The sequence below is a fragment of the Calonectris borealis genome, chromosome 13 (genome assembly GCF_964195595.1).
Source record: "Calonectris borealis chromosome 13, bCalBor7.hap1.2, whole genome shotgun sequence".
NCBI classification, from domain to species: Eukaryota; Metazoa; Chordata; class Aves; order Procellariiformes; family Procellariidae; genus Calonectris; species Calonectris borealis.
In genome coordinates, this window is record NC_134324.1 from 18,111,018 (window position 1) to 18,138,092 (window position 27,075).

The 27,075-nt window shown below is 35.7% G+C and overlaps 1 protein-coding gene across 10 annotated transcripts in view; it reads right to left on the minus strand.

Annotated features, from left to right (window-relative positions):
- The window catches only part of THOC2 (THO complex subunit 2), a 57,635-nt gene that overhangs the window by 2,965 nt on the left and 27,595 nt on the right, over nt 1–27,075 (minus strand). For 2 of the 10 annotated variants that reach the window (XM_075162379.1, XM_075162377.1), the window contains 25 exons: nt 25,865–25,995; nt 25,676–25,777; nt 24,351–24,435; nt 23,293–23,386; nt 22,723–22,803; nt 22,343–22,439; nt 20,374–20,491; nt 19,409–19,588; nt 18,586–18,750; nt 17,637–17,912; nt 17,046–17,187; nt 14,430–14,587; nt 12,931–13,059; nt 12,273–12,404; nt 12,006–12,190; nt 11,077–11,261; nt 10,672–10,774; nt 9,862–10,298; nt 8,515–8,573; nt 6,963–6,998; nt 2,521–2,658; nt 2,103–2,172; nt 1,869–2,026; nt 1,127–1,203; nt 980–1,027 (listed from right to left, as the gene is read on the minus strand). In XM_075162379.1, the coding sequence (XP_075018480.1) occupies nt 1,000–1,027; nt 1,127–1,203; nt 1,869–2,026; nt 2,103–2,172; nt 2,521–2,658; nt 6,963–6,998; nt 8,515–8,573; nt 9,862–10,298; nt 10,672–10,774; nt 11,077–11,261; nt 12,006–12,190; nt 12,273–12,404; nt 12,931–13,059; nt 14,430–14,587; nt 17,046–17,187; nt 17,637–17,912; nt 18,586–18,750; nt 19,409–19,588; nt 20,374–20,491; nt 22,343–22,439; nt 22,723–22,803; nt 23,293–23,386; nt 24,351–24,435; nt 25,676–25,777; nt 25,865–25,995 (3,366 nt within the window). In that variant the 3' untranslated portion in view covers nt 980–999. Of the gene's footprint in view, nt 1–265; nt 405–979; nt 1,028–1,126; nt 1,204–1,862; nt 2,027–2,102; nt 2,173–2,520; nt 2,659–6,962; nt 7,153–7,692; nt 8,574–9,861; nt 10,299–10,671; nt 10,775–11,076; nt 11,262–12,005; nt 12,191–12,272; nt 12,405–12,930; nt 13,060–14,429; nt 14,588–17,045; nt 17,188–17,636; nt 17,913–18,585; nt 18,751–19,408; nt 19,589–20,373; nt 20,492–22,342; nt 22,440–22,722; nt 22,804–23,292; nt 23,387–24,350; nt 24,436–25,675; nt 25,778–25,864; nt 25,996–27,075 lie in introns of those variants that run through there. The other 8 variants (XM_075162376.1, XM_075162373.1, XM_075162375.1 and 5 more) reach the window with 7 other exon arrangements.

Consider the following 27,075-nt stretch of genomic DNA (forward strand, 5'->3'; position numbering starts at 1 on the left):
TTACCCAACATATACACACTTTTTAAAACGTAAAAATATCCACTGCTTTATGTAGAAGACTGGTAGCGGTGTGTGACTCAAGTTGGGTAAGTTCACTGGGGCACTTTCCTTTCCTTCTCAAATAACTGAAAATAAAACATTCCGATACTTTTAAAATGGCTAGATGCAAAGAGGAGGGGAAAAAACCCACCCTCATACCCTTAAAACTAAAGTTAAGTCTCCACATATTTGCATAGGTCTGAAAAAAAAAATTCAGAACACTGTCAGCTTCAAAGAACAATTTATTTTTCTAAAAGCTCCGGTCTAAATATGGGTTACGCAAAATACTCTGAAGTTTCTTTTCTTTCTGCAAATAGTCAATGTCTCCATGCGAAAGTTTTCCTTTGGCTTCTTCCTCCTCAAATCTGATCAGATAAAAGATTAAGCAGAGATAATGAACTGACTTACTACACTATATAGCAATTTGGTTTAAAAGCTAGTGCTTTTGTTAAAGATAAAATAAGAGGAGGATACAAAACTCGAGTTTCCAACATATTAGGCAAGATATTCTTAATTAACAGGTAGATTATCAAGACTGATGACCATCAGGATCACATGCATTCACCCTTGGTTTTGTATGGCAACCTTCTTTGGAGAAAGTGCCAAACATGGAACTACACCAAACACTGTTGACCCCCCCACCCCACCCCTTTTTTTTTTTCCCCTGGCCAAAAAAATTTGAGCATCTATACAATCTCTATGCTGGTGATGGGGAAAGTTTTTTTCCCTGGGACAGAATTAAAAAAAAAAAAACCCGCAACAAAAACCAAACAAACAAAAAACCCCCACCCCCTAAAAAATCACTCCAAAACCAACCAAAAACCCACCCTGGGTAATTTCAGCCATTTCACACTCAGGCTGTTTTGTTTGTATATCCTTTACCAGTCAAAAGGAGCCACAGGAGATATCAAGTCAAACAGAGTAAATCAAAAATTTTTACCTTGACTGGAACAATCTTCATTATCTGTGCTTGTCTGAAGACTTATGAGTAGATTCAACGTTAGGGAAAAAAATACATTTTACTACATAAAATAAAAGGAAGCTCATTTTCTGTATTTTTCTGAAATGTTAATGTGTAAAAGGATATTGTTTCTTTTCTTCTTTCCCTCCAGTACTGTCTCGTTTTTCTTTCTTTTCTGTTTTTTCTTTATCATGTCTTGACTCCTTTAAAACATACACATATGGGAAATAGTTTATTATAGTATACATTGTACAGTCTCATTAGAAGGATTATACATATTTAAAGTTATAACTGGCCACAGCTAAAAAAAAAAAACACCAGTCAGAATGAAAGTAATCAGCTTCTATGATTTTTGAGATTATTCTAACTTTGTTTTACAGTTCTATGATAACCACTATCACTAAAAAGTTACAACAACTGGGAGCTATTGTTTGGTGTTTTACAAATACAACTACAACATACTTACCTGTTTTCGCAAAAAAAAGCTGTGCTGACACATGCACTTGAAAATCTGAATACAAGCAGACTAGTTTATATGTAAATTAACCCTGCTTTCACATATTTGCTTACCAAACCAGTCTGCAAATATACTTTAGGTTTTGAATAATCTAGAATAATTTCTGAATTTTCCTGGCTAGTGCCAAAATGAACTATTCCTCCAATTTATCCTGTCAGGAGTGACTGCTGAAATATTTAGAGCGACAAGATACCAGAATTTCCAGAGGCGTTTTCCTACACATTCACAGTGTCTCTTTTTAATTTAGGCCGTAAAGCAGCAATAAAATTTAGGAAAAAAGAATCAGCTTGTTCTGTCAACAACAATAACAAAAAAAATCAAATCAACAAAATGAGAATAGCTTAATTTTACCTTTTTGCTACCAGAGGAACTCTTCTCCATCTTTTCTGCTTTAATTGAATCACCTTTCTCTTTTCCTGAAGATTTTGATTTGTTCTTCTCTTTCTCCTTTTCATTTAAGCGAGGGGAATCAGAAGGACTTTCACTTTTACTATGTTTTGAAGAACCAGCTAAAAACACAACAGCAAGTTGTAATTCACAACAAGTAAAAGCCTAACACAAACACACACAAAATAAAATACGTACTTGTCCCATTTTCTTCTTTGCGTCGTTTAGTTGAATCCTGTGGTACCTCTCGGTCACTGTTTGAATGATCCTGGCACCAAATACAATTATGCAGATGTTAGCAGATTAAAACATACTCCTGAAGTAGCACCTGCTTATAATGTTATTTTGGAGAACTAGTTTTTGAGTACTTAAGATGCAACTGAATTATCACAGCTTGTATAAAGTTTCTTGAGATCGGTTTTGAACGGAGAAAGCTTTGAATACATTACTGTAAACCGACCTTTGAAAAAGTAACAGAACAAAAGAAAAACAACCCTGCTATGGATCACTTCTGCTTGGATAGGCTGTACAACCAATTACTACTGCAAGGATTTGAACAGAAAGCTTTCCAAGTATATACCGACTTTCTAAACTAGTTCATAAAAATTTCACCAACCCTTTTTCGATCTTTCCTGTCCTTTTCATCTTTCTTCTCTCTCTCTCTGGATCTTTCCCTTGACTTGTCCAAATCTTTCTTGTCCACTTCTCTCTCCTTACTCTTGGACAGTGTTGGAGTAGTGTGGTTAATGTAGTGCTGTTAAATTAAGGCAATATCACCAAATATTAATATGTATTCCTAGATGTGTAAATAAAAAGTCTTACTCTAACATAACAGATCTAGCTCAAAGAGCAAAATTAAACATTAATACTTTACTAGCAAAAAAAAAAGTGATTGAAGACACTTTCAAACTTGTCATCTATAATTTAACCTATAGCTTTGTTTTCTCAACACTGGAAATTCAAGAACGCTTTCTGTTAACTGAAACACTTATATTAAATACACACAACGATGTTCACCAGTATTGTTCGATACATCAAAACAAATCAGACGGCAGCACTATTGAAACAGGATATGCAGATTCCTGGACTGACTTAACGCTTGCAATCTCTTGCCTGGAATGAATAAATGGAATCAGCTGCTTAAACAGGTTCTAATTAGTTTTTAAAGAATAATCTTAATCCACAAAGTATTTAAGACAATACTTTGAATAATGTGGTTTTTTAACCTATAGTAATATAAAACTCCACCTTAAGCCTAAACTTCAAATGATAAAAGTAGCCAAACACAGAAAAAAATCGTTTTTGCTCTGTAATGTGTTCTAGATTGTTATTCCACTCTTCTAACCAATTTTGATAAGCTCTGTAAAACATACTAGTTTCACAAAGCTGAGTATTTTTAATATAAACTGGGATTGCAGGGGAGGAGAATAGACAGTAAGTCACAGTAATGTCAAGTATAACACTTGACAAAGTTTAAATGCTACTGTGCATATATATAAGGTAGCACATGTATTATATAAATACCAATGCATTACACTAACTAATTCTGTCTTTTTAAATACAATTATATAGTTAGATCTTTCTAAGAAATATTTTTCATAAAATACCAATAAGAACACATTTTAAATTAAAAACACCTTTCCTTGGTATTTTATATAATTAAGTTACAGCGACACACAGATTTAAATCAGTATACTTTAATCTTCCGCCAGTTCCATAAGCTATCAATTTTATTGGGGGGGGGGAATCTCTTTTAATTAAAATGTTTTCTGTGTTTGTTTTTAGAGAGACATCTTACTTAAAAGGACACCAAAGAAATAGGTAAGTGGAAGATTAGTGTAGAACAATCTAGAAATCACTTGAACCAAACCAAATATTGTTTCAAATAATTTTATTCTTTTAATTAAATTAATCCTGTCCTTCTCCAGTTCCCATAAATGTTTAACTTACCAAAATTTGATGTTACTGGTCCTATGTTAAAAGTCACACTGACAATGTTAGGTCTCTTTTCCTTTTATTACTTAACTGGAATTTTATTATCCTCCTACACCTGAGGCTGAACCCTCAATACTCCTTTCACTAGATACTTTTCTTTCTGCTCTTTTCCCTCACTCCTCTCTTCTTGTTCCATTTCCTACATTGCCATTCCACAAGTAAACTTATCCTTGCTCTCTTTCTTGCTGTCAACTTTTAACAGTGACTTGCAAGTATGTTTTTTCTATGCAGCCCCATTCAGTTTTCTCCCAGAGATGCTTTCCATGTGAGAAAGGAAACACGTAGCTCTTCTATTTTTCCTCATTTTTCTCCTATTCCATTTAAGTTCACATGGTCGTTCACGACAGATTCCACTGCTCTTCTACCATCCCAGTGCAGAGTTTTGGAAAACTCCCTCCCACCCCCTTAACAAGAAAAGGCTGGATTTAGCTCATCAGGCTTTACCAACTTGCTTCTATAAATGCTGCTAATTGAAACCACATCAAATTTTGGGCACTGTTGTATGTTGTGTAACTTGGTCAAAGGCCAAAGCAAGAATAAACACAAACCCAACTCAAGCCTGGCACCATTTATTTTATAACCTGCAATGTAAACCAACATCTCAATGGTCTGGCCCCAGAAATTGGGCGAAGTCAGGAATAAAGAAAGGCTGTAAGCGTATCACAGCACTATACTTCTGCTAACTTTCAGTGGAAGCTGAACTCATAAATCTTACAGGCTTCTGAATAGCCCAGCCTTTCCCCAAACAAGTACATGGCAATAAAGAAGAACATTTAACTCATTTAACTTGTCTTCCACCATGTATAGGGAACATTGTCAAGAAGTGCCTTAAGTCTGTTAGAATGGCACTGAAGAATGAAAATTAGTTCATTAAGTGAGAAAGAATAGAAAACAGCATTTAGAAGAGGAAGGAAAGGGTTGGACACCCCCCATGCCCCTAGCACTTAACAAACAATAAATCGATGGAAAAGTCACACAACTGCAATACACTTGCAGCTAAATCTATACAAACTCATTATAGTTAATTCTAAAATTTAACTTTTCAAATTGACTAGAAAAATAAAAGCTGTTTGTTGATCATTTAATTACAAATAGCTCCACTGTCTGCTTGATTACCACATCAATGTGTTAATAAGTAAAATAAATAGTTTTAAATAAAAATTCAGTGTAACTAATGAAAACTTGAGTGAAGTTTCAATTAACCAGTTGAACCTTGACTAATACAGTAAGGGAGGGAAAAATGAGATTATATAGACTACCATATAGCACACTTCAGATAGATGTGAGCTCAAGACAAATATTATAGTTGTTTAATTTCAAAAAACTTAAATATACAAGGTATCATGACAATGATTTTTAAATCATTTTTTGAAAGTATATGGATTCAATCTATAGACACTATAATTTCATCAATTGTAAGAATCAAAGGATGCTTCCTATATACACTTTCCCTATAAGTAGGTATGTTTGGTACTGGAAAGATTCAATTAAAAAACCCCATCAGCAAGTGTCCATTATAAAATCAGAGCTATTTTGAATTAAAACATATGAAGTGTTCTGAACACTTTGTTTATACAAACAGAGCTACAAGTAAAACAGCAGTATAAATATAGAATAGGAAGTGATAATCCATTACGTGTTTTTAAAATAAGTGAATGTAAGTAATCCTAGATAAACCCATAAGTTATCCAGAAAGTCCAAATGGTCAGCATTTTCCAAGTGATAAGCATTTGTGCTATTTAGTTACACGTTGATACTGACTGCATAATCAAAAATCTTAACAGCAACTTTAGAAGATTTGACTCATTTCCTAATAGCCACATACCTTAATGTATTAGCAAGTTTACAGTATTTGTGACTGTTACTATGCAAATGGTTGAGTTTAAAAAAAAAAGCAACAGAATAGTTGCAGAATCTATCTAAAATACAGTATTCCAAAATGTCATTCAACTCATATCCCACTCTACTCAGCACTTGCCAGGCCACACCTGGAATACCGTGTTCAGTTTTGGTCACCACTACACAAAAAAGTTGTGGACAGGCTGCAGAGGGTCCAGAGAGGGGCCACAAAGATGATCCACGGACCGGGAAGCCTGCCATAGGAGGAAAGGCTGAGAGAACTGGGTTTGTTCAGCCAGTATTTAAAGGGTGGCTACAAATAAGATGGAGACTCCCTTTTTACAAGGAGTCACATGGAAAAGACAAGGGGTAATGGGTGCAAGTTACTCCTAGGGAGATTCCGACTGGACACAAGAGGAAAATTTTTCAAAATGAGAACAATCAGCCATTGGAGTAATCTCCCCAGGGAAGTGGTGGATTCCCCAGCGTTGGACTCTTTTAAGCTTTGGCTGGACAGCGTGCTGGGCCAACTTGTCTAGGCTGCTTTTGCCAAGAAAGGTTGGACCAGATGATCCTTGAGGTCCCTTCCAACCTGGTATTCTATGATTCTATGAACTCTTGAAAGCATTCTTTAGCATACATTCTTGTAAGATACTGAATCTGAAGTGCTTTTACAGGAAGCAAACGCACAAAGATGATCATTTAGGAGGTTGTCTGTGATGCTTAGAAATTCAGAACTATAGCACTAAAGCATGAATACAACAGCAGTAAGGAGAAAAAGTACTGATATTCCAGAGATATGTCTCAAATATTTTTGGTTTTAAATAACTACTGTTTTTTAATTGGTATCAAGAAAAGAACTAACAATTCGAAGAACTATTTTAACTATTGTATTACCTCGTCAGCCAAATAAATAGCTTAATCATGAGGACAATTCTATAAATTTACCAGTTTCAGAGAGGACCAGAAAAGATACTGACCCATAAAATCTCTTAAAAATATGGACAGAATGGTAAATTCGGGGGATTTTTGTTATATTGCTTCCACATAACTACCCTCTCTCCTGTACAGAGGTTTCAGCAGACTGAAAAAATCCCTCTGTTACTACACTAGCATTTACAGGAATGGAATTTGAATTTTCTGATGGGGTTTGCTAAAAGGCCAAAAGTTAAGTTCTCTGCAAAACATGAAAGTAAACTTTGGTGGTGTCTAAAAGATTCAAACCTTTGCTGAAGAGTCCTTGAGTTCGTTGAGGTTGTCCTGTAGAAAATGAATGGAGATGACACGTAAGCTGGAATAGTTTTCAGAAACCAGAGGAAGTTTGGGAAGCATGGCCATACCCTTGAAACAAAAAACAGCTACTCCTTCTGGAATAAATCTCATGTTAATACTGTGCACTGAATAAAGCTAGGAACTGAAATATTTTTTAAAAAGAAAGAAGAAAAAAAAAAAAAAGAGACAGTCATATCTATTCTCTAGACCCAATTATTAAGTAAACTACAAAATGTGTTTATATCTAATTCTTCATAAAACAGTGAAAAAACATTCTCCCGCCAAGACAAAGTATAAAGAAAAAATAGTCTTAACTCTAAATACAGCTGAACCACAGGTGAAACAGGTTTAATATGTTTTTAAACCTGTACCTTCTCCACTTTCAGTTAAATGTGGTAGAAGTCACTCTAGAATGACTTTACATTGCCATTTACAAAAAACAGGCAAGAAAAACTGTCATTTTGAGTAGTTATCATTGTCACCTGCTTTCTCAAAACTAGTAACAGCTATTTGAGTTCTCCAAAATTAGCCTAAATCTTTCAAGTAAATCTTACATAGAAGAAGATGTACTCTTTGAAAAACCAGAAAAAAAGAAAAGCTTGTTCTAAAGTTGGTAAGATGGTGAAGTTTAAAGGCCCACATAATCCATCACAGTGCTCTTGATGAAGTATTAGTAACTTACAGTTTTAAATGTTCAACGTACTGCAAACTCAAAGATTCCATGAACATAGATGGTTTAGAAATAAAATAAATATGGAGCAAGGAATGGCTACCCTGAGTCTTCAAGTAGGCTACGCCCATGGTTTTGTGCTGCGCTTGAATGCTTGGGGTTTCTCTTTGCTGGGTAGTAGGCTTGGTTGCCACATCTGGTTTTATCGTAACGCAGGGCTCAACATGGTGGGAACCCATTGGAAATAAACAAACCTCGAAGGGTAGGTACAACAGAAGCTGCATGCGCACTGAATATACACAACTACAGGAGAACTGATCACCAAGGAGACTTTAAAATGGAACTCCTTTCAAGACTCCTCCTTAGAAGGCACATATCGGTATGATGCTCATCAAGAAGCCTGATGAATTCAGAGGTATCGTACATCCCGTATCATCCAGGAATCTTCAGTGCTATAGATTCTTCAATAGAAGTGCAGAAAAATATGCTCCACTCTGCTGCAAAGACTCATTTGCTTGTAGCTACCATTGCACTCCAAAAAAACTGACTGCTTAAAACAATGAGGCACTTCTGTGTAAAAATTCTCTTGCAATTTCCAAACACTATTTACAAAATTTGTGCTAGGTCCTTGAAGCATTATTTTGGTTAATTAAAAATATTTTTATAGAAAAAAAGACAGTCCGCCAATAAAGAAAAGGAATGCATTTTCTAATGCAACATAAAACCTCCAGTGGTTCCAGTGTATACTTGGCACAAAACTTGAAGGAAGTCGAACATTGGCATCCCAAACTTGTGAGCCTAACATGGGTGCTGCCTTCCTCAGGCTATACTAACCTTTACTGTTGAGGAATGTGACGGAGAAGAATGTGTATCAACTTTGCGGCGTTTTTGTTCTGAGGAAAGAAAAGAACAATAGCATTATTAAAACACATTTAAAAGAGCATAATCTAATAATATGGCTTTCTAAAGTACCAAAGTAATTTAAGCTAGAATTCAAGTTTTACAAACTATGTAAATTTTGTTTTTCTTAAGCTATCTAGAGTTACCAGCATGCCTTGACCCTCTTCATGAAAGTTTGCAGGAAAAGTGTAGTGTGAACAAACTGCTACAAAATTATGCTCAATTCAAACTTCCATTTTATGTAAGTCTGTATCTGAATTTCAGAGTTGATATGAAAATACTGAAAAGGTGAATCCAATGAAAAGCATTACAACTGCCCTTTACTTGGTTTGCCTTAAGCAGTGCAAGTATAAAACTCAACATCACCCTCAGATTATAAGAACTTAAAATATCAACATTAAGGATTTGTTAATCCTTAATATAAGAAGGAACTGATAAAGCTTTCTGTGTCCTTCTTAAGGACACAAAGGCCTACATCTTCCACATGCCCTGTTTTCTTTCAGTTCAAAGGTTATGACGAAACTCTCAGAGTACGCTCTTGAGGTTTTTGCATTGAATTTTTGCAAAACTTGCAAGGCCACAGTTATACAAATACATTTTAATAAAAGACCATTCAGACTCAGATATTTGGAGATATTCGCCTTTTGGACCTGTTGGAGCAGCTTCAGAGGAGGGCCACGAAAATTATCAGGGGGGTGAAACGCCTCTCCTATGAAGAAAGGCTGAGAGAGTTGGGGTTATTCAGCCTGGAGAAGGCTCCGGGGAGACTTACTGCAGCCTTTCCGTACTTAAAGGGGGCTTATAACAAAGATGGTGGCAAACTTTTTATCAGGGCCTGTTGCGACAGGACAAGGGGGAATGGCTTTAAACTACAAGAGGGTAGATTTAGACTAGATATAAGGAAGAAATTTCTTACAATAAGGGTGGTGAAACCCTGGCACAGGTTGCCCAGAGAGGTGGTAGATGCCCCATCCCTGGCAACATTAAGGTCAGGTTGGACGGGGCTCTGAGCAACCTGGTCTAGTTGAAGATGTCCCTGCCCACGGCAGGGGGTTGGACTAGATGACCTTTAAAGGCCCCTTCCAACTCAAACTATTCTATGATTCTATATCCTGACTACCTACTTTAGGCGCTAACTGTATTTAAAAGCCAATGCCAAAATGCTAGCTATTATGTAGCAATTCTTTCTCACAATCTCTAGCACTTTTTGACATTCAGTGATTTTCCAGTGACACATTCTATTTTTCTAGACAAGAACAGAAATTAAATATGCAAACTTACCCCTTTCAGATTCGGATGTTTCTGATCGGGGAACAGGTGACTTCAAGGACCCAGCTACTGGCATCTTTTCTCCTCCTTTAGCATTTTCCTTGGATTTCATTTCCTTCGCTACATCTCTTTCTCTGGACGGCTCCTTTTCTCTCTCCTTTTCTGCAGTTGACTTTGACTCAATGATGGTAACAACTGTCTTGGATTTTTCTTCTTTTGAAGCTTTCTCTTCTTTCTTGACTTTTTCCTTCTCTTTGTCAGATTTTGGCGTTTTCTCCTTGATCTCTCTTGCTTTATCATCTTTGTTTGCCCGTTCTTCCTTTGGTTTATCTTTCCCATCCTTCCCAAGTGCCTTCATCTCTGGAGTGGCAGCTGGAGTCTTGTCTTTTTTTTCTTTATCTTTTTCCTTCCCACTTTTTTCTTTATCATCTTTCTCTTTAATAATTTTGCTGCATCAAAAATAAAAAGGCCAATTAGCACGCATGCAAAACCAGCTCTAGTTTTATCACAGAAGTTTGATAGAACCTCCTGAAGCAGTCACTGTCAGATTTCAGATTTGCTATCTCTTTATCAGGACAGCAACAAACAAATGTTCTCATTTGTTTCATCTTTATTTAGCTAAAATGGAATGCATTTAACAACAGTGTCAGACCAGTACAGCTATGTATTTTGGAAGAAATAATCTCATTTATTAAACTTTGAAGAAATGGAAACAATTTATATGGAACCTGAAAGTAAAAAAGAAAAGGCAGGTCAGTTTTAAATATAGTTCTATGTTTGGAAGGAAGAAAATAGAGAATGTCAAAAAGTAGTTTTTCTCACCTATTAGAAGCACTGTTTCCATTGCTTGTTGTCACCTTCGGTGTAGCGTTGACAGCTTTATTAATAACTTTCACCACACCCTGAGACTTCTCCTTTAGTTTATCTGTTTAAAAAAGGGAACAGCTTTATTTCAACAAGTTAATATACATCCTACTGGTTAAAATAAAACAAGTACCTAGGCATATTCATGTAAGATCATGTGTAGCTAACAGTTAAAATAGATAATTAAATGCAGAACACCCTTTCCCAAAACCAACTAAAAATAAAGAACACACACTGACTCTATTTAGCATCGCATTTAGATTTTTTCTTTTCAGTTTAATGAGCCAAATTTGAGATAGTAGCCTGTAATGTCAGAAGAATTCTACTTTAAAATAAATAAATAATAATCATAGGTTTGTTTACCAGTCTCCTCAGTAGTGCCTTCTTCCAGTCTAACTGTATTTATTGTGACAGATGTAGGCATCCCAGCACCACCTGGCCCATTTTGTACTGTTGCAGCTACAGCATTCCTGGCAGGTGGGTCTTTGTGGTGGAATTCATTTTCAGGTATCATGAAAGGCTTCCTACTTTTCAACTGCCCAGAATAGCTGCAAGTCGCACAGATTGTTAAATATGCACAAACATAAAGCAAAACATGGGTTGAATTTTAAATGAGGATCTAATTTAACAGTTCATCTGTTATTTATTTCACAGTTTTTCCCAACTGATAGGCAGTTTCTTCCCCCTTTATCGATGAGCTCAAAAGAAAAAAAAAAACAAAACAACAAACAAACCACTAGACACAGAAGCCCTACCTCCACACCGTCTTCACCACCACCACACATACACACACCTGCCAAACACACAGAAGAAATGGCCTACTGACAAAACTTAAAACTGTTAGGGCAACCTGAATTGCCCCTAAAGCATCCGTGGATGATTCTGCATTCATCACAGAAAGATGTAAAATATAACTAAGCATTTTAGTTTAGCATTTAGAATCATATAAACATCCAAAATCTACAGAGTCTTGCATCAATAGCCCTTGGCTTTCTTCATTTTACTCTCCCTCTATCTACTTGCTACTATACTATTTCTCTAAAATTAAGCTATGCTCTTGTGAGTGAAAATCTTTACTATTTAAAGTGTTTTACTCGAGTCTTGTAAAGGAAATTAGTGATCATCCAGAACAAAATGAAAGTTTTCATTCACACTGCCAGCCCTGAGATGCAGGATAGCGAAATCTTCTGCGATAAGGTAAAAATCAAATGTTAGGACTGTAACAGTTCCGAGTCTTTAGAAGCCTTTCACGATCCACTTTTAACCACTTTCTTAAAGTAAGGTGTTGTTACCCCATAGCCAATGCATATAGATCAGGTCTCTTCTCTTTCTCTTCCTGACATATCTTATGCACTCTTCTTTCCAAGGCTTGGCCCAGATTCAGCACTTTTGGATACCATGGAAGGATTTTGGTCAGCACAATCAGGATATTTCTGATATGTGTATATTCACCTGTTTCAAGGCAGTGCACAGAAGCCTAGAACACAAATTAAATCTAATGAAGTTGGGTTTTTTATTAAAGCTTCCAAAACCCTAAGCTTTTCAGCATCTTTATTTACCTTAGTTAACTTATAGTGCCATTTGTGTACCACATGTCTAAAATTCTCATAATCCAATTGATCAGCTTTATTTCCACCATCAAATCCAGTTGCCCGTAATATAGTTAGGAAGCCTGGATAGTTGCCACATTCCTACATGCGCATAAAAGAAAAAAAAAAAAATTTTCGGGAAGCATAAAAACAATAATTCTGCAGAAGTTAATACGATAACTGAAACACTTTTTCACTGATTGTGCTAAAGACTAAGACACAATCACACTTTACAAGACTTACATACATACTTTTTTTAAAAGCTTATTTATGTTGAAATCCTAGTTGTGGGTGAGAGAAAAGATTATTCGTAATTGAACTAGCTTTTGCAAGGACTATTATGAGAATTTCCATATGCTTCCTAAATTATCTTCAAGGCAAGCTATGAAAAAATCAGAAATGTAACGGGTTTTTTTTAGCCAGTATATTTTTTTTGACACTATACAAAATTACTTCTATTAAAACTACATTAATTACAGAAACTCAATTCTAAGATTACGCCACCAGAAAAACTCAATCACATAGTGTTTTTAAATCTATTTCACTAAATCCATTTTTATTGGGCTGAATTACACGAGTGGCCATTATATATTCTCATGAGCAAACTCATTTTAGTAACTTCACATACCTTTTCATATATGACTCTGTCACTGTGCCATCTAGTCACAGTCTCCAGCATACAGCATAAAAACCTGCCATATCTACTAGCTTCATTTTCAGTGCAACTTGCAACTGTATATATAATATCAGAGAAAACCTGTGAATAGCAGTAATAAAAAGTTACAATGACTTTACTGAATACAAAAGCAACAAGAACCAACAAGAATTTCAAATTTCTCTCATCTAAAAAACCATGAGGCTGGTTTCTAAATATAAAGGAGATCTCTTACAAAATATTCTCAGTTTGTTTTCAAGACGCTATTACCCAACTGCTGGTCCTTCACACTTAGCCCGGAATCTAAGCACTGTATATAGCTGCTGCTGACACACAGTTTTCCACAGTTAAAGTGTATCTTCATTGCCATATAACTGTTTTGTTTTCAAATTAATAATTTATTTGAGCAGGTAGAAGTAAACACCTAGCCAAGCTGATGCAAAAGGATGTTTTTCCTGGCCTGCACAGGTTCATCAGATAGGGCTCATGCAGTTGCCTACTTCTGTCACCTAGCATGGACTGAATATTTGAGCAAGAATGCTCTTTTGGACCCATGAAATCAAAGCAGATACCTACTTCAAATGTCTCATCTCAAAGGAAACCAGACAATCTTAATTGAATGTTCATATGAAAACAATCTTCCCCATAATTTTTTACAATACAGCCCCACACACATCCTTTTAATCAAAGCTCATAGTCAAATCTCTTATAACTGTGCAGATAATGCACCCACTTAATAATTTGACTTCTTATAGCAGCAAGTGCCAGAATGGTTCCGATACCCCAGAACAGCACAGTCAGCTGGTACTGTTGGAGCTGGATGTATCCTGCAAGATCCTTCCATCTACGTTCTCCACCTTTTTCCTCCACAGGAGAAAAAGAATGGCTATATGAACAGTAAGAACAGCCTGAACAAATGCCTCCTCCAACTGCCCCGTTCGACCCAGAAAGTCAGGCTGCTACTGCTATCAAAAGTACTCCCCATGTCACCGTGGGAGTCCCTTCCCATGTCTCAGCAGTGACACAAATTAGTCCACCACCTGTAGTACCACTTGCCAGGGTCAGAAGGGTCCCAAGAACGCTGCTTGTAGGGGGCAAGAAAGTTGATACTACAGCAGTAAGGCGCACACAGCTAAAATGGGAGGGTTAGATGAGGCCATAGAAATGCAGACCACTGGAAGGCTGCAAAACCTGAATACAACTTTTATGACTGCTAATGACTTTGCTCTGAAACTCTAGTCTCATTAGGATAAATCAAAACCAAAGTTTCCTGAAAATAAACCCCTGAAGCTCTAGGAAAACTTGGTTTGTAGAATCTGAAGTACAAAAGGGAACTTTTGATTGTCACAGATTCTAGAATTAAACATAGGTAATGATTTTGTTTACTTCTTTTAGGAGGCAGGGGGGATTCGAGTTTTGCATGCTCATAATAGTAATTAAGTACATACACACACACAGTTCTAGCTACTTACTCTGTCATAGCAGAGAAGTGTGGAGAAGTTGGGTGTTTTCTGCTGATGCACCAGTTCTACAAAGTGAGCACAATAAACTGCATCGATTGCCGAAAAAATGCATCGAGGAAATATACATAACTGCAAAAATTTTGTGATAGTCTCATTCTTGGTAGACTCTTCAAAAACAGAAGTTGAGAGAAAAAAGGAAGAAAGAAAGAAAGTTAATGGGTTAACACTCAACTACTCTCTTCCCAAGAAGTTCAGTATCACACATTCATATTCTCGAGTTTGTACATTACGCCGCTTGTTTTCCAGACATATCTTTGGCACTGCTCAGAAAAAGTCAAAATATGCTTAAACTGTTTGAGGATGGGGAGGAGGGTAGGAGGGTGGTTGCAGCAAATCTTTATTTCTTATTGGGAAAATTCTTCTATTACACAATGGGGAGAAAAAAACAGGCTCAGAAAAAACTCTGGTAAACTTCTCCAACTGCTCAAATTCTGCACATTAGTGAAGGGAACACCATCTGCTATTTCTCTAGAACACTTGTTTTCTCCTTTCTAGATGGGGCTGACTTTCAGCTCGGTTTTCTTAGAAATGGAAGAACATGCTGTCTATATACAATCCCTTAGCAATCATTTTTCCAATCAACCAATCAATCATAGAAATTTAAATAGAGGAACAGTCTGCAGTAAATCACCATCCCGATGTGAAAGTTTTATTCTACCACTGAGTAAAAGACTGCACTGTATGCTCAACAGTTACCCGTTCCGTTTGACTAACCACTGGTTGGTCAACACAACAGCCAAACACATACCCAAATTGGTCCCATGGCAGCTCTTGCCCAGTTAACAAGGAGCATAAAAACAAGCTGGGAAGGACGTACAGCACAAAGGGAAGGTAGAAAAAAATAAAGATATGGATGAAAGCACAGAACTGAAGACTGCAAATGGATGCCTTCAGAGGAAGAACAGTTCATGATCCTCATGAGGGCAACAGGTGTTTTGCACTGGCATTCTTGCACAGGCTGCAGGGCACAAGTCATAGGACCCAGGATTTACTTGCATCGATTCTGTGATGCTCATGGAACAAAGCTTGTTCAAGAAAGGACTGTCAGCTTTTACTTAACCAAAAATTTTATGTTGATTTTATGTAATTTATCTATCCCTCAAAGGTTATAACAAGCCCTTAATGCTTTAAAAAAAAAAAAAAAAAGAAACCAAGAGAATCACAGCTCATAGAACAATCAAGTGTGCAAGTTTTACTTCAAAAGTATAAGAGTAAAGCGAGTAAGCAGCCAGTCAGAATAGCTAGCTTCCGATTGTTAAAACTACCAGTCTACTTATTCTGCCAAAAAATAACCTACTTTTAGTGATATAACCACTCTACCAAAAATATCTACACAAGAACCCAGACTTTTAAAAAAAAAAATTAAAAAAAATAATAAAAAATACTACTACAATGGATACGCTGTTCAATTTCTTCATATAGCACAATTACAGATAATTTCTTTCAATGGGGAAACTGCTGAAAAAGTTAAGTTTGTCTCTGGATGCAATGCTGGGAAACTTCTTGCAGCTGAAGCCTGAGCACTCGAGAGCCAACAATAAGCTATTCCCCGTACCCCACAAATGCCTGTATTATTAAAAGCACGTTTATATACAGATCGCATCTACACAAACAATTTTCTACATGCTTTTGGGTGCTTCCTTAAGCAGACAAATTTATCAGTCAGCTCTAGAACAAGCTTCAGTCAGGTAGTAATTTTTCAGCCAGTAATTTTTCATGTAGCTAATTCGCTGTCCGTAGCAGTACATTAAGTATTTATAGGGAATAACCTTTCTTGATTTAACTGTCAATGTTTCTTCATTAAATCAGCTGGGTGTATCTTACATGAGTCGGACAATAAAACGCTTTTCCACTGGATTATGCTAGGCTCCATGGGACAGACGAACAACTACTTCCAGTTACAAACTGAAAGTTCTTCCAGAGAAGAAAACTGACCAGAGAAAAACATTTCAGATTAACCATGCTAGTAGAGTTCACAATCAATATGAAACATTACAGAGGCTTTGTCAGAGAAAAAAGTTTGTTCTGCCTCCTGCATATCTGCCATATGAAACATTGGCATGCTGTTTCATTCTGTGGTGCTGTTAGGCTGGCATAATACTTATCTTGTCATTGGAACAGGATTTTTGTTACTGCCCAAATACTGGCATATTGCTCCTAATCACAGAGCTCAAGCAAAGTAAGTTAACTCAAACCACTCATTGAGAGTTTACATGCCTATTTCTTGCAATGTAGCAATTATCCTAACTTAGCAGCATTCTAACTGCAGTAATTGCAAGCCATCTTGCAATTACAACTTTCCACTGAATTGGTCAATCTCTTATTTATTTTCTAAATTAGTGCAATATTTAAAAGGTCTTGACATCGCAAGAAACAAACAAAACATCTCCCTGAAAACCAACTGCTCGGCATTTGCAGCAAAGACACATTACATTCTAATTAAAACTCTACCTTGCTAACAGACCTCAACATATAAAGAGATCAAATTTTAAAATCAACATTAAGAGTATTAGTGCAAGCTTAACTTTTAGTTCTGGGGACAGTGTTTCCCCTACACACACTTACTTGCCAGAAGCCAGTTATCCTTCTCTAGTTTCAGTCTCTGTAGAACCCTCTGCACATGCTCCAACTGCTTCTTCTCCTCTTCAAGGAGCTTGTCCTGAAGAGCTGTGCAACGTTCTTTTTCTTTTTTCTTTTTATTTGGAGGCTATAAAATGTCAATGCAGCTCACTTAGTATTATACTAACACTTGCTATAGGTAGAAGTTGTTCCTGGTAATGCTAAAGAATACTTGAAAAGTTTTCTATTTCACTAAATAATGTTCTGCTCCAGTAATCAACTGATTTTATCAACACTGGCTGACTAAAGGTAAGACAAAAGTGAACAAGTAAACCACAAATACAGGTGTCAAAGACTGCTTTCTGAAACACAGATTTTCCAGTAATTTTCACTTAGTGAAGTCACTGGTACTTTTAATGTGGTAATTATAAGGAAGAGTCAATCCAAATTACGTGAGTGTGACAAATCAGAATAGATGAATCGGGTAACAAAGCCTCCTAGATCTAAATGACCTTAATACCCAATTTCATAAAAAAAAAAAAAAGTCTTTCAAGGTTAGAAAGTTTAAACTGGACCATAAAAATTATATAAACATACCATTTCCTGATTGTCATCTATGGCTTTCATCTGGACTTTAAGTTTATTGACTTCTCTGTCATAGCTACTATGTGGGACGGCAAGGTCATACATTGTCAAAGACCAGAATGTAGCATAAAACTGAGGACTGATGTCATCCCAAACCTTGGGAAGGTGCAGAGAAATCACAGCATCATGAACAGGAGCCATCACCAGCTCACATGATGTAATGTATTTGTGAACTTTGTGCTGCTGTTTATTTCCCTTCTCAGCTTTTTTTAGTTCATCATACTTTGACTGTGGATAAAAAAATGAAAAATTTGTAATCTTTGTCCACAAACTATATAATTTAATTTTTACAATATAATTTAACTTTTCTCAAAAACCTTTCTATATAACAAACATTTACACACATGAAATGTCATTTATGTACATAAAGCACTGAAGAACTTCGTACAAAACTTTTAGCATTCATCCATATTGGATGGATTTATCTTTCCTCACTGATGTTGCTACCTCTTGTTATAGTAACACATTAAAATTGCTCTCGATATTTAACATTTTAGATGCAGAGACAAATTTATTTCTGACACTTCCTGAGATACCACACCTTTTGGCAGCTGCAACATTTTCCTCCACAGCAAAAATCCATATAAAACATCTACAGAAGAGCTTACACATTTGGGGGAACAGGGAGGGAGGGAGCTCCTACTGATCACCCAAATCATCAGAAGAGATGACTTCATTAGCTACAACTTCTGTCAGTTGTGTGAAAGCTGACACATGGGCCATATTTTCTATGAAGATAAAGGAAAACCTGTTCCAGCCCACAGCTTCTTTTTCTACCTCTACTCAAAGTTTCTGCAAGTTTTATTTAGCAAACTTGAACTTTAGCAGGAACCTAACACATATATTGAGAACATGTAATATAGCAGGACTAACAGCAGGCAAACAGAAGAGTTCTACTTACCGAAATATGGTGTGCATACATAGGTCTTGAGAGGAAAAATGCAGCATCATGAGGTGTGTGAAACTCATTACAGAGAACGTCAATAGAAGGCACTCGCTTAATGTAATCCTCTGTGCTTAGATTGGATGCTAAAAACCCACCAAATTGTACCAGGGTGTCATGGCACTACATGTGAAAGAGACAAAAAGTTAGCAAACAGTATTATTTTGTTCCAAACTGAAGTTAGGGAGAGCTTGAAAGCTTGCCTTTTTTTTTTCCTTTTTTAAAAAAGTTAACAACAGATAGTACAGCGAGAATTTTCTCATGGGGGAAGAGATGCTAAATTTTCCATGCCTGACACCCTTCTGTCACTCAATGCTAACTCAACTGTATTTGCACCGAGGGAAAAAACAGAGGAGGAAAAAAAAGAGAAGAGGGGAAAAAAAAAGAGCACTACAAAAGCCAGCAGAACTGTAAGAGTATTCTGTTCTACCAGAATGAAATGAAACTAGTTCCCACTGCCTAAGGCAACAAAAGAATTCAGGCTGCTGCTTCTTTTTTTAAAAAAAAAAAGTTCCTCTAACAAAGTAAGATCAGAAAAACATAATAGCGGACTTAAGAAATAAGAACTTAACTTTTTATGACAAAGGATGTTTTAATCTTTCACTCAGAAGTCACTTGTCAATATAATATATATTTAATACACCCATATATTTTAGTAATGAAATCACTGCAACTAATTTTGAAAATTCTTGTATATTCGTATTTATGTGTTGAATTCTTATATATTGTGCTGATACACTAGAAGTTACCAAAGAAAAGGAAGGCAAGTGTTTTTACTTGCCTGATCATACAGTTTTCCCACCAGCTTCAGATGTTTTTCCCCTCCCTCTTGAAAGATCACACCATTTCTCTGTTGAGCCATAAGCAGGCACAGTGGAAGGGCAAGATCATGGTCCAACAACGCATCTTTCAATCTCTGAGAAGATTTTTTTGTATTCCTGATTTGTCCGAAGTATCCACCCTGCATAGTACAGAAAAAGTTACCCAAGTTTGGAAATGGTGCATCACAAACAGAACCCATGCGTGCTTCTGACTGCAGAAATACTGATGATTAATATCAATACAGTTTCCTGTCCACCAATAAAACTCTCTTCGGATCCTATACTGCAATGCACGTATATAAGAATCAGAAACTAACTAGTCTTGCATGCTACTAATTAGTCTTTTACACAGTAAACGAAGAGTGACATTTCAGCTCAGGCATCGTAACACTGCATTTTAGACCTAGGTCTGCTGTGACCTGCTCAAAGTCTCTTCTCTGTTCAATACAGGAATTTCAGATTTTAGTTCCGATTATAGCTATTCAACTCCCTAGAGAGTTGAGTCTAGGTCAGACTCAACTAGGTCTTTGATGCCAATGCTGCAACAGTTTTAGCTGTTAAAATGGTTTAAGATGTTACTCCACTCAACAGGGAGCTGCTACCCCCAAGAGCAGGGCTAAAACAGCAGGACTGCACAACATACAAGCTCACCGGCTGCTGTAATTCGCAGGTCTATCATATAAAACTGGATAATGAAGGCTGCTTTCGTTAGTATGAGATGCTGTGAAGCACAACAATTAAGGCTCATGTATACATTGACTTGGCTGCCTGTCTGCAAAGCTTGTAAGCTCAATGGAGTGGGAAGCTCTCTGATGAAAGCAGTAACACCTTTCTTAGGTATGCTGCCAGAGTTCATGAATCAGAGTCTTTAGAACCACCATTAAGAAGCAATAGCTATTATTAATTAAATTTAACACAAACACACCTCAGCTTTTAGTTGTTCTCCACCAGTCATGGCTTCCAATTGTTCCATTGTCATTTCTTCTGTAATTTCTATCCCTGCCATTTTCTGTACTACCTCTTTTAAAATAAGCAAATCAAAGCTGCACAAAAAACAGAAAAGTGCAGTAAAAACAAGAAAATTTGTTTAGGAAAGGGAAGCTATGACATTCAATACACAGTACAAAGCAACACTATGATACACGTTAAATAACATTTTAATTCCTTTTTGAAGAAGAAACTACTATGCTGAGCACACAAGGATTTCTTCATTGCAAGTAAAAAGTTAGCACTTAAAAGCAATACAGGCATTCAACAGCTGGACTTCAGAACCCCTTCAGAACAATTTCCTTCATTTTGAAAATAATAGTGAGTGTGGTGCTATTAACTTTTAAGTGTCAACAAATAAATCATAAAGTTTATTGCTCCCTTTTGTTGTTTTACATGCTTCATACTGTATCTATAAAGTTATTTCATGAACGTGGAATATTTTAAATTTTATTAAAAATTTATAGAATAGTACACAGCCTTAGAAATTCACTGGCAAAATTAGTTTGGAAAGGTTATTTGGAACGTGGAAAGCATTTTTTACTTAAAACACAGAATATACAAAACACTCCAATAACCATCCCGTACAGAGACTGGCCTTTACTTCTCGCTCTGAATTCTGTAAGGGAAATTACTTTTCCTCAACACAAGTATAGTAAATTATATCATGATCATTCAAATCTGCAATATTTTCCAGTAACTTGTGAAACCCTCCAAACCCAAGTTTTACATTTAAATAATTTATACTGTTCATGTTTTTGTTTGCTGTTCCAACCATAAGTATGTTTTCTGTCTAGGCACTATGCAATACCAGCATATACTCCAATTCAAATGCTTGAATACTCCAGTCCTATGGAACTGGTCATAGTGGTAAATCCATTTTATTTCTATGATTCCAAATACTAAACTGGATATTAAAAATAATTTGGTTTTGGTTTTTTTTTTTTTTTGGGGGGGGGTTGGTTTTTTTGGGAGTGTTTTGTTTTTGGGGTTTGTTTTGTTTTGTTTTCCTTCAAAATACTTTAAAGTCTGAATACTTATTTCTGGGGAAAGACAAGAAACATTACCTACCCTTCCTCTGTGGCTCAATGTCATTGTACCATCATCAGAATACAAAACAAATTGGGGACAGGGGAGCACATGAGACTGAGTGTCTACATTGCAGGGATGGGAAAAAACTAAATTTCTCAACCCTAAAATAACATGCTGCGTTATCTCCATTGGTAAGCTGTCTTTCAGTAAGCATATGGGGATTCATAATAGAAAAAAGTTGATACTCACCTATGTGATAAAAATAACACATTAAAATTAAATAAATAAATGAAATAATAATACTAAGTGATGACAATGGAAGGACAAAAGGAAAAGGAAGATTCAAATTGCAAATTTTGTTTAAAAAAATTTTTTGAGTTATGATTAACATTGACATACCAAAAAGCAATTCAACTGCCATTAAGTAAATTGGACAAATATTTAAAATAATATTAAGATGTTAAGAGCCATCCCCGCAGGGAAGACATTATGAGAAGAAAAAACCTAAAACTGCGACAGTCACACCCTTTTATATCACAGATGCTTATTTTTTAAATAACGTACAATAATTTCTATGAGAATATTACAGACCAGCAGGGTTTTCTCCCCGTCTGGTTAGTTGTTAAGAAAACTGTATTAAAGTAAGTTACAGATGAAAGATCAGTACCGTCACAGCTATACTATTAGAGGAAAAATAATGTACTAAAGAGGATATTATTCCTTCTGCTATTTAAATTTCTTAACCTTCGTGGTATTATGAATGGAGTTGTACCACTACTAGAGTAACTACTACATCGAGCACCCATGTATCAGCGAACACCCAAATAATACATTATAAGAATTGAGTTTATAAAGATCAGTTGTGCAAGACTTGCCTTTTCCCAGCTTTCAGTTGGTTGGCTACATACTGAAGTAGACCAGCAAGTTCAATTGGGTATTTTCGGAAAACTGCACCACAAAAGCTAGCCAGACCTAAAGCAAGGAGAAACAGCTGTGACTGCACCTCATGAGATACTAATCATTAAATAAGCATTAATGAAGTACATGTGGAATGTTAGCAATATATTTTTTTTTTGTAATACAAAGAAAAAAATATTCTCCTATTGATAAAACTTGCCAGCTCTGTTTTGTTTAAAAAAATTAGCTGGTAGATCCAAGTGAAATATTGACCATAATGATCAATAGTATGGTAGCTACAGGGAAGCTGAAGTATTTTAAACAACATTAATGTAATAAATAAAACCAGAATACTAACTCTGCAGCCAGCTTGAGATTGTAGTGTCGTCATGCTTCATTCTCTCCTTCTCAGGGTTTGCCAGAGCTTCAATGATACAGTCTTTGGTGGAGTTAAAGAGAGTATTTTTCCTCAATTTGTAAAAACAAAAATTACACAGACCTATTTTTCCAGCTCCACAACTTGTAATATATGAACATGATATGCAAGTATAGCAAGCATGATATAGGGGATCCACTAACATAGTTACGATATAAAAAAATAAAATCATGAAAGAAATGGTAGCTTAAAAAAAAGCAGTATTTACCTCACTGTTTACAAGACCACTATGCCTTCAAGAACAGAGTGAAAGTAGTAAAAAAAACCCTAAAAATAAAGTATAATTTTCATAGTATGAAAGAACAAATAGAGAGGGTTCTGTAACCCACTAAGAGTGCAGAGGTATTTGCAAACTTCACTAAAACTTCCAGCAAAAAGCAGCAAGAATAGAAAACAATAGAAGATAATATTCACTCACAGACAACAGATTTAATCTGGCTACAACTGCAACTTAATCAGTAACTAGATGTATTGATTTACATAAAAGGATACATGCCAAGACATCATAGTTCAGCGAAGTGAGGTATTTCAGTGAATCAACAACCGGAGTTATTAAGTTATCATATTTTTGTATTTGTGATAAAATCTGAAAGTTACAAAAGACATTCAGCTGAACAGAACAGTATTCCTTAGCTTTCATATAATAAATCAAAACCATTCAACAACGCTTGCCTTCAAAACCTACGCTAAACATCCTTCGAAATTTATTTTTCAGAAGGTCGTAAACCACTTTCAAAGTAATAGGTAATCTCATTAATTTATCTAGTACCTTAGAGATATCAGTGAAACATGTCTCCAACATGTAGAAACAATTCTGTATAATTATTTTTCTTTTCAATCATCAGAAAAGAAAATCGCAAAAACATTTAACTGATTTTTTTCTAAGATTTCTTAAGAATCCTAAACCTTAGCAGTAAGAGTTTTGTCACTACTTATAATAATAAAAGACTATTAAAAAAATGAACCTAGGTCATGAAAGAATACAAGTAAACTGTATTAATAAAATTTTAGAATGTTCTCTTTGGTATATGATATGCGCACACATGTCTGTGTGTACTGCAGTATTAATTTCTTCAAGTAAAATCTAAAAACTGGTAGATCAATAAGTCACGTTTGTGACTAAGGTGGAGGTCCATCAACATACTTTTACACCTCTCAAGCATTCTGTAGCACCAAGTAATCTTAAAAATCCTCCCCAACTTCGTAGGTGTATTTCAGACTTCAAAGCTTTATGTTTTCTTGAATTTGCATAACCTGATCAGCATATCCCTGTACCTCTGAGGCCACCACAGCGATCTCAAATTAAATACTTCACATCCACATTTTTATAGGAGTAATTTTCTGTGCAGTTTTGATTATTCAAGAGCTCCTGTCATATTTAAGATCTCAAACCTGTGCACTACTAGCAAATGACCATATTTTAAAATTCGCATCAAAAGTAAAAAGTAATGAAATTAGAACTGCCCTCTCCCTAAGACAGCAGGTCCCTTCCTATACTTTAGTATCTATTGTTAGGACAAAATAGTATTCAAATACATGTAACTACATACATAATCAAATAAAATTGTAGGATTGCTGTGGCTGAGCTTCCCAATTTGTCTTCCAGAGGGTTTCACATTTTCCTTAGTTAAACGCCTGTAAAAGAGAACATATTTTATTGCAATAGACAAGCTAAAAGAATACTAAAACAACAGGTTAGTTCTAGTGAAGAAACACCTTTATTAGTCACAGAGATTAAATTCTCACTAGCAGATGCGTTTTTAAGAAATCTCAGCATAGAAATATTACTCCTCTGGGAATCTGAAGTTTATAATCCTGTAACATGCAGAAAGTAAACAAACGCTATATTACTATGGACCGTATTCTAGTTTAAACTTTGAGGACTTTGCATTCGGAAGTTGTCAGTGGGACCTATACCACATATAAAAATAGCATGTGATGCTGTTAATCACTCCTGTAAAATTAATTTAGCCACAGATCAGCCACTTTGCATTTGTTGCATTCTGTTCATTGGAAAACAATATTAATTTCGTTGTGTTAACTTCCACAGCATTCCCTACTGGAGATATGAGCTTAACATGAAACCTGAAGTCGATACACAAAAGTAAATTGTACACATCGCAATCTCAACAACTGACAGCACTGTGGCTCATCTGCACTATTGAAATCCACTGTACAAGAGAGGGATGTAAAGTTTTACATTCTATGCTAGCTATGCAGCAAGTCAGAAGAGAATCAAAACCATTGTTTCTAGCTTGCACAGCTGCAAGTCCAAAGTCTTTTACCCACCAACAATTATTCTGCCTTGCCTATGTAGAAAGGTTCTAATTATCCACATTATAAAACCATAGCATTTGTTTTTGGCAACAACAAATGGAGAACCCAAATCCCTGACAATGATGTCAGAGACGTAAATTTGTGAGGTAAATCTGAAATTGTTGTAAGCCCGCTTGAAGATGAGAATGAATCATTCAGCTTACTCCCCTACTTTCAAACCTACAGAAACTGTGACAAGATTTTTGAGACTCTTTGGATTAAAGCGTCTCCATAGCTAGAGAAAATATGTTGCACTCTGACATTTGCATAAGCAAAGCAATTTATGAAACAACAGTATATCCATGGAGAAGGTTTTAAATAATTTAATGGGACATTTTTCACAGATGAAATACCCTTCTTGGTGATAAATTTGTCTGCATCCTTACTTATTTGACAGTTTTTAATCACAGTACATTAAATAGTTCATGAACAAGGATTATCAGTGAAATTACTGAGTCATTAGAAAGGGAATGTACTTGTCAAGTTTTTTTTCTTCAGTTGGTGACATGCAATACATTGTATCACAGTTGATAATTATTTATGGAATTAGACAACTTACTTCATGATATATTTGGCTCGGTCTATGGTTTGAGCTTTGACTTTCACTAGAAGTGGGTGACTGTTGTATGTTTCGTTCTTCCATTGCCCATAAAGACGGTACCTTGAAAGATTATAAAGGAAAATTATTTTTAGTACTGACAATTCAAGAGACCACTTCCAAAGAATGGAAACAAATTATTCTACTCACCGGTACTGGTATGGAAAAGTTTTGAACATTCCCCATAATTCTTCAGACATGCATGCATTGCAGTCCATCAAAGAAAGAGATGGAAGTAAGACTTGATCGGTAATACTCAACAAACAGCTAAACAGTATCTCCTGAGATAAAGACAAAAAACTCGAGGTAACTATCAAGTAAGTACATCAGAAGCAACGCTATGCAGATATGCACCAACCGCACATCTTAGTAGACTGATAAAATACAAGTTTGCCACACGATTAAGACTTTCTAAACAAAGACAAAACTCTAAAAAGGACTTAAAAATATCTCCCATCATAAATATTTTATTAGATAATTTATGGACCACATATACTGTCAATATTTTATTTGCCTATGTAAGATATTTGAGGAAAGGTGCTGAAGTTTTCAGCAAGTTGCACTCATATTTTCAAATCAAATAAAATGTTTGAAAATGGATATACTGTCAACTTGCACAAAGTGCAACAGGAGAAAATGGATTTTGGCAACTGCTTTCAATGTATTAAGGTATTCCTTGCCACTGCTTCCATTTTCAAAACTCCATTGAAACCTGAAAGCATTATACATGTTCCCAAGGCACAGTACCAATTTCCATGTTTTCCGTACCCTATCCTCACCCTTTCTTAAACATTTCTCTTTCCCATTGAGCTATGTTAGAATAACCATAGCAGCAAAAAAAAAAAAAAAACAAAAACAAAAACACAAACCACCCACAAACCAAAAAAACACCAAAAAAACCCAACCCCCAAACAACCAGAAGAGACTAATTTTCTCTGCAATGATTCAGGAAGCCAGGAAATCATGACAAGTGAGAAACAGGAGTAATAAGTAATAATGAAAATAATAGTAAAAACTGTGCAAACTTCATATTGAAAAATTGCTTGTTGATTTAAAAAAAAAACAAATAAGCTTGTTTTTATAAGTTAGATCTCAACTGGACACTTGGGTTTCATTGTGACCAATTTTGATAATTCAATAAATTAGAAGATTTAGAAAGAAATAAATTAGCCAATAAAGAAAAATTAGCCATTGTACTATTAAACACCTTCCCTACCTCTAATTTCTCTTTTTCTCTATGCGTTTCCCCAGTAAATTCTGTAAGATACAAGGTGCCACCATGAAAAGAATATAGGATAAATAGCTGGAGGTACTCCAGCTGATTCTGAGCAAATAAAAAGTAGAATGCACTGGACTAAAAG